Source organism: Hevea brasiliensis, chromosome 16 (genome assembly GCF_030052815.1).
Source record: "Hevea brasiliensis isolate MT/VB/25A 57/8 chromosome 16, ASM3005281v1, whole genome shotgun sequence".
In the NCBI taxonomy this organism is placed as follows: Eukaryota; Viridiplantae; Streptophyta; class Magnoliopsida; order Malpighiales; family Euphorbiaceae; genus Hevea; species Hevea brasiliensis.
In genome coordinates this window covers 41963596-41971576 of record NC_079508.1, presented here as the reverse complement: position 1 = coordinate 41971576, position 7981 = coordinate 41963596, and the positions used below count along the sequence as shown (strand labels likewise).

Sequence of the window (7981 nt, the reverse complement as noted above, 5' to 3'; positions counted from 1 at the left end):
AGCATCTCTCCCGTGTTTTGTCGATGTGGGATTTGCCTAGGGTGTTACAATCCACCCCCCTTATGGGACTCAGCGTCCTCGCTGAGGTTTGCCCCACCATCGCCCAAGGTTGCACGCAGAGCAGCTCTGATACCACAAATGTAATGGTCCGGCCCACTAGTGATATTGTCCGCTCTGGGCCGAAGCCCTCACGGTTTTAAAACGCGTCATTAGGGGTTACAAACCACCAACTTATAAACCCAGCATCTCTCCCGTGTTTTGTCGATGTGGGATTTGCCTAGGGTGTTACAATTTACAAAAGCATATAATGTCTAATCTAAACTCAATCAACTCAAATTATATCTGTTCATACGCAACAAAACTCATCATGAAGAAAATAATCCATTACTTACAATATTCAGGAAGAAATTTAAATGTTTATATTCATTGAAGTAACAAAATTTATATTACAAAAATATACATGTAAACAAATTCTCAAAATAATATTACAATAATTACAATCCCAAATTTTTATTACAAATTTTTCTGTGCAACTGCTCGAATGTAATTACATACAAATAGTTACATGATTACATCAAAATCTGATGTACAAAGGTATACCTATGATATACCCAAAGATAGACCCAACACGTCTTCAAGTCACAACTTTAAGTGATCTCACACAGCTGCTCTATATTTTCTTACACCTGCAATAGCATAAAAAGCTATAGCTGAGCGGTGAACTCAGTGGTGCACAACCAATAAATTAAAACTCAATATAAAGCATAATTTTTCAAAACATATCAAATCATGTTTTATTGATCCATAAAAGTAATCCAATATTCATTAATCAAAACAAATCCTTTATTTTAATTTAAATCCTCCTATTTCTAGGAAAATCATCATAATAAGTTACAATCATTGACAAAACATTTATCATATAATCACAGTTTAAAGGTGTTGCCAACAATTCTCACAGTTGGACCCATGACACAAAATTTTCGATAATTGCCGTGTTGTACATCACGACAAAGCAAAGCAAACTCCTCCCAATAACCGAAGCTAAAGGGAGGCACCAAAGACTAGCTAGTATATATGAGTACTCATCCACACTCTACCTCAATTGGTAAGCTAGAGAGGGAGAAAACTCAACCCCAACAAGTGGAGGAGATATCTCACTAGACAAGCTAATGAGAAGCACAAAACACATTGCCATGTCAACTGTGGTTTTAAAACATATTTAAAGAAATTCCATTCATAAAACACATTTATAAATCAGCAAACATATTTAAATTTGTAAATGCATGCATATGGTTGGCAACACATCAAGTTCACAAAAGCACTTCAAAATACATTCAAATACCAGCCCACCCCCTTGCTACAATGAAACCAAGGGTTAACATCTGCCTTTCCATAATATAAAGTCATTTCACAATTCATAATTTTCAAAACAATGTAAATAATTCTTTTAATGCATAGGAAAAATCATATTGGATTCATGTTTGCCGGTTTTACAACCCCGCAAGTGCATGGATCACTAACAAGTAATAAAGTAGTAAGTGAAGCATCGTCCCACGAGGAATTTAGTTAGCAAGTACCAGGCAACACAACAATTCTGATTGTTTAGACTGCCAAATATGGGTGAAGAGTAAATTAAATCTATTTTGAATGCTGAAAATTAAACTTTGAATAAAACTATCTATTGAAGTAATTCTAGAATTAAAATTTCACACTTTAACCTTATTATAGATTTTTACCTTGTCTATTCATTGGATTGAGGATCATTGCTTTGATGAAAATTAATCCTAAGACATCCTAGGTCCTCTCTCAAGGCACCTAAGGTGTGTTTCAACCAAAACCAAACTCTACTTTCGTTGGTGATTAGTCCTAATAAAAACCCCTTAAGATCTGTGATTAATTATGGAACTCCACAAAGGTCATCAACCTATCTCTAGGTCAGATTTTCTAGGTCTAATATTATGATTTTCCAACACTAATCTTCACCTTTTAGTCTTTCAATTAGTATCTCATATCATGTCTAAGTGGGTACCAACATATGGCATGCATTAAGAACATATAATATTAAATCAAAGAATAAAACTCAAATCCAATAAATATAACTCAATACTGATCCATAATAACGATTACAAGTGCTACTCTCCTAATTCTAGAATAAAGAAATTACTCACTCATGGTGAGTTTAATAAACATAATAAAATAAAATAAAATAGCATGAAAAGTCCGCTAAAAGAAATAGAACAAAAGAACCAAAGAGGATTTTCTACAGCTTTGATCTTTTAGAACTTTGGCTGAGGATCTCCCTTTCATGCTGATGCTCTTCTCTCTAAGACGGCTATGAAGAATGAGTATGTAAAAATATGAAAAGCTCTCTTTTTATTATTATCTACTGCTTCTATTTATATTAAATGGCTTAGGGTTAGGTTTTTAGAGTCCCCCTGGCATTAGAAGTCTATTCTGAGTGTGTAAACTGGAGCTGGAAATAAATTAGGAAACTAGCTGCCGCGTGATACACGGCCCCTGTGTCACTACACGGCTTAGGGCCGTGTAACTTACTGGAGCTTGATTGGTTGCATCTTGCATCAGGACAAGAGTTTACACGGACCTCAGGTAGTTACACGGGCTTGATTACACGGCCTGTGTACTTTTGTTCTCCAGAGAAATCTTCAAGCCTGGCCTGGCAGAGACTTACACGGGTCTCTATAGTTTACACGGGTCATGGTACACTAGCTGTGTACTTTGTTTCTTCATTGGCTCTTTGGCTTTCTCCTGGCAGTAGATTACACGGGTCTGTGTCTTTGATTATATGACCCGTGTAAAGTGTATCAGTGACACTTCTCTACCCTTTGGTTTTTCAAAGCTTTCTTCTTTGCTCCTATGCCTTAGAACTTCTTCAAAACACTTAGAAACATACAGAAAACATAGAATTTAGAGCTTGGCAATAGAATTTACAAAAGTTGACGCAATTAATGATTATGCAAGCAATTACTTATTTAAATGCTATGAAATATTAAACAAATGTACTTAAAAATATCTATAAAATACAAGTGTATCAAATATCTCCAAACTCAAATTTTTGCTTGTCCTCAAGCAAATTGAATAGAATACATTTTAAGGGAAAAACTCGGAAGCATAACATAAATCCAATATGCATATAATTGAACTCCTTAGACCTTCATACCAATTCCCTTCATGGAGTTTCAATAGCTACTTGCTTAAAACCTTCACCTCCTTCATGGAGTCTCAACTAGTTATTTCTCCATGCAAAGCTATTAATAAGTCACAAATAATCTGTTTTATCATGATAGACTTAGGAAACACTTACTCTCCCAAATATGCCTCTTTTGAAGATTATTGGGGAATTTGAATTAGCTCCAACTCCATAGGCACATCTCAATTCTCTATCTCCATTAATGTAGTGTATACTTTCAAAAGATCAAAAGGTCTTTGGAAAGGTTGTAACAGGGTCAAGGGATGATGATTTGGTTACCAATGAAGGGTCTTGAGGAATACAAATATGAGGAAAGCCTTTCATGCACAAGGTTCTAAGTATACCAGGTTTACTCTTGTTGATTTTGCATGGGGTAGAAGAGAATTTTTATAGTGCCAAGCATGCTGTCATGATGTGAAATTTGGGATTTCTCTCTTCTCTCTCTTTTTTTTTTTTATTTTATTTTGTCCTTTCCCCCAAACTCATTGCTTTTGTTGGCTAGACAAATTTTTCCTTGATTTTAATTGCACACTTGCATGCTTCTTGATTTTCACACTTTCTCCCCATATCTTGTTTTACACTCGATATACCTATCCTTCATTCACTAGACTTCCTTAAGAGGTGGAGTGAGTGTTTAGGCTAGGGGCTAGGTGAATATTTGTGGGTAAACAGGGAAAATTATACAGGTAAATATATAGGCTCAAATTGACTGCAAGGGATAAATATTTTGATTAGGGATGGCTAAGACTTAGTGAGGCTATATCAAAGAATGCCTTAATCATTTCTTTATTGAGCATATGCTAGGATTTCATCTCAATAGGTCTAAGAGACATGTTCTAGAGCTGGTGAGGCATTTTTAGGTTTGTTTGTATTTCAAAAATTTTCTTCTAATTTTACAAGTTCAATGTGACAAATTAATAGTTATGAAGGGGTTTAACTAGTCTAGCTCCACTAAGGTGGTTAAGTTTTTCATAGACAACAAATTAAAGCCTTTTTACCTATCCAGATACATTCATTCCTCAATCCCATGAAGTCCAATTATTAGCTTATTAATATTTGTGGTTATAATTCTAAGTTAAAAACTAGTTTAAAAGTTCAAAATTTGTAAAATTTTTTGGATTTTTGATACACAAGTATACTATGGATATAATTAAGCAATGAAATACAATGATATACAGTGCATGAAATGCTTTTGTACCCCCAAACTCAAAGCTGACATTGTCCTCAATGGCAACACAATATGCAAAAATTAAGGTATAGCACATAAGATTATCAAAAAGCATATTATGTATTAAAAATTGAAAGTTTGGACAAAAGCTAGTAATAGGGACCTATGAGTACTGAGTACGACTAGGGCATATAAATTTTTACATGAAAGAACCTATCCTATAGCCCTAACTCTAAAAAGCCTCTGATGGGGATGATGGTCCCTCTCCATCGAGTCTCTCCATGATCATGTCAAGCTTGTTGTGGGCCTCCTGGAGACTGTCTTCGAGCGCTTACATCCTATTGCTTATGATGGTCTCCTTATGATGAAGGTATGCAAGGACGGGGTCTATCAGTGGTGGAGTGTAGGGAGGCACTCAGGCTGGGGACTCGTGGTGGAGTGGCTCTTGGGCTTCCTCTTGTGGCTGTGATGGTTCACCAGGCTCTACTTGTGTTTCATCTCTCTTGAGGATGATGTTCCCTTCAACATCGAGTAGGAAGCAGGTGTTCCTAACCTTCTTGCACATCCCCATGGTTATGCAGATGGTCTGGTCAATTCTGGCAATGCCAGGGATGGAGCGCAGCCTGTGATTCCCAGGGACAAATTCGCAGTGGAGTGCTATGGCAGTGATGAGTCCACTAAGCACTATATGGCCTATCGGCTGGTGAGAGATGCAGCAGAGGTGGTTGCACAGGAAGAAACCCATGCTACAATGCTGCCTGGTGACCATGCACCAAAAGAAGAAGAAGAGCTCATTGGCGTTTACCATGCCTAGGCTGTCACTGTGGCCTGTGATGGTGTGGGCGGCAAGTCGGTGCATGTACATCAAAGCAAGGCTAGTGATGTCAGAGGATTTGGACTTGCTGGAGTTATAAACATCAGTGTTTGGGGCTATGGAGTGCCAGAATTCCATGCTGTTGTAGATCATTCTGTTTTATGGGATCTCTTAGAATCCGGCACTGTCAAAGCCGAACATCGCGTTGAACTCGTCCATGTTCATTATGCGATCAATGCCAAGTAATCGAAATTCAATCCTGCCCCTATATTCACGGTCTGTGGGCCAGAGGGTAGCCTTGAAACTATTAAGGAACTCTAAAGTGGTGTCTTGTTAGGCGAGAAATTGGAGTTGGGCAAATCCGGTCCACCCAATGCCATTGAGTAGCCCATCAATCTCTTCACGTAGGCCGAGTTGCTCCAACAACCCAAAATCCATATACTTGATGGAAATAATCCTCCTATTGTTAAGTCGCTCACATAAGTCTCAGTGGGTAGAATCACGAAATGTCCTAGCGATGGAGAACTCAGGCCGCACTGTCTATGGAGGTTGCGATTGAGGTGCTGGTTGTGGTTTTGGTGGTGGGGCTGGCCTTGTTCTTGGGCGCTGGGGCAATGTCTGAGGAGGTGAGGGCGAGGAGTTTCCTCCTTTCCTTGAGGAAGAGTCCATTCTTCTGCCGGTCTCTTTGTAGGTGCCATCAATGAAGTTGGAGAGGGAAAGGCTAGGGTTTTGTGAGGAAAAAGGAGATTTGAGAGGTTTTTAAAGGGAAGGAGGCTTGGAGAGGAAGATTTTTTGAGTGGGAGGGAGTTTAATGGGTGTTAGGGGAATTTAAAGGGTTGTTGTGACCCTTCGCTTTGCACATTTCACACCCCAGGTATCGTGTCTGTGACATGATACACGGGGCATGTATCACTACAAGGGTCCCAACCATCTGGCCCGTGTAACTTTTTGTCCTAAAATTTCCCTTTTCTGTCAGGTTACATGGCCCGTGTAAATTCTTTTCATGACACGTGTAACGTCCTACCGCCAAGTTACTTTTCTAGCCAAGTTACACGACCCGTGTAAATTGGATTTTAGACCAATGTAACTTCTTGCCCAAAAGCAGCATTGCTAGTTAAGTCACATGGCCCGTGTACTTGTGATTAGAGACCCGTGTAACTCTCTGTCTCCCTCAAACTTAAAATTTCTCTGTCCATTGTTAAAGCACGCCCTGTGTAACATTACACGGGGTCAACCCGTGTAAGTTTCTGGAGCTCATGCAGATGTGGTTCCGGGGTTCCAGAAGTTTACACGGGGCGTGTAAAACCTATACATGACCCATGTAATTTTCTAGGTCTCCAATTCTCACTATATGAAAATTTTATGCTACCAATATGAGTCAAATGAATGTTAAAAAAAAAAAATAGCAACGGAGCTACTTCCCTGGTTTTGTATGGTCTCCTCTTGCATTGTTTGGACTTGACGTTTCCTTTCCTCCCTTTGGTTTCTTGCTTTTACAAAGTTTGTGATTTGGGGTACCTACGAAATAAAACATGAACAAACAACAAAAAGAAACAAAAAATAAATAAGAACTAAAATAAAGGAAATTTAGAAATTTTGGGTTGCCTCCCATAGAGGGCTTGTTTATAGTCTTTAGCTAGATTGTTTCCTCGTTGTTCACGGTCTGTCTGGAGGGTTGTCGAAGGTGTAGTTGGCTCCCTTCTCTATGAGTTCTTCCTAAAAGTATGGCTTCAGCCTTTTCCCGTTCACCTTGAATGCTTCTAAGATTTCACTCGAAATCTCTACGGCTCCACGCGGGAAGACTTGCATAACCTTAAAGGGCCTGGACCATCGTGATCTCAGCTTTCTTAGAAAAAGTTTTAACCTAGAGTTGAAGAGAAGGACAAGGTCTCCTTGTTTATGGTTTCCCTGAGGTTTTCCTTTGTGTTGTTCCTCACTTAGCTCTTCTACCTTGAAAGTTTGAGCTAAGGGTAGGGGTGGATTAGTTGCTAAAGATTGTACATAAGCTACAATCTCTGTGTTTTCATTATTAGTAGTGTGACTGTGCACCATGCATGCTTCAAAAGGATCTTAAGGATTTACTTTATGAAATTCCTCTTCAACTTGCTTGTCAACTATATCAACCATAAAGCATTCATCAGGTTCGAGTTTGTGCTTCATCATGTTGAACAGGTTGAATTCCACCTCTTCATCTCCTACCTTGAGAGTAAACTGCCCATTCTTAACATCTATGATAACTCCGGCGGTTGCCAAGAAAGGTCTTCTTAAGATGATAGGGATTTGGACATCCTCTTCCATCTCCAAGACAATAAAATCAACTGGGATGAAGAATTTGCCTACTTTGATAGGAATGTTTTCTAAGATGCCAACAGAATATTTAATTGATCGATCAGCCAATTGCAGTGATATTGTTATGGGTTTCAGTTCTCCGACCTCCAGCTTTTGACATATTGATAGAGGCATTAGACTGAAACTTACCCCAAGATCATTGAGGGCCTTATCTATTTTCATATTGCTGATGAGACAAGGTATGGAGAAGCTTCCTAGATCCTTCAGCTTTGGTGGCAGCTTATTTTGCAGTATGGCACTACATTCCTCTGTGAGAGCAAGAGTCTCATAGTCTTCCAGCTTTCTTTTCTTTAACAAAATTTCCTTAAGGAATTTGGTGTAGGATGGCATTTGAGAAAGTGCTTCAGTGAAAGGAATGTTGATGTAGAGTTTCTATAAAACTTCTTAAAACTTTTCAAACTGCTTGTCCAATATAGCTTTTTGGAATCTCTGAGGAAAAGGT

General features: G+C 38.6%; 1 protein-coding gene across 1 annotated transcript; it reads right to left on the bottom strand.

Moving 5' to 3' along the window:
- Positions 1-7260: 7260 nt before the first annotated feature.
- LOC131174618 (uncharacterized) lies at positions 7261-7701 on the bottom strand. Its single transcript, XM_058138372.1, has one exon. The coding sequence runs from the start codon at positions 7699-7701 to the stop codon at positions 7261-7263; it is 441 nt and encodes a 146-aa protein (XP_057994355.1).
- Between the last annotated feature and the right edge of the window lie 280 nt (positions 7702-7981).

Bases quoted from the DNA above. Each gene is read 5' to 3' on its own strand.
- LOC131174618 (XM_058138372.1), bottom strand. From the start codon at position 7,701: ATGAAAATAGATAAGGCCCTCAATGATCTTGGGGTAAGTTTCAGTCTA.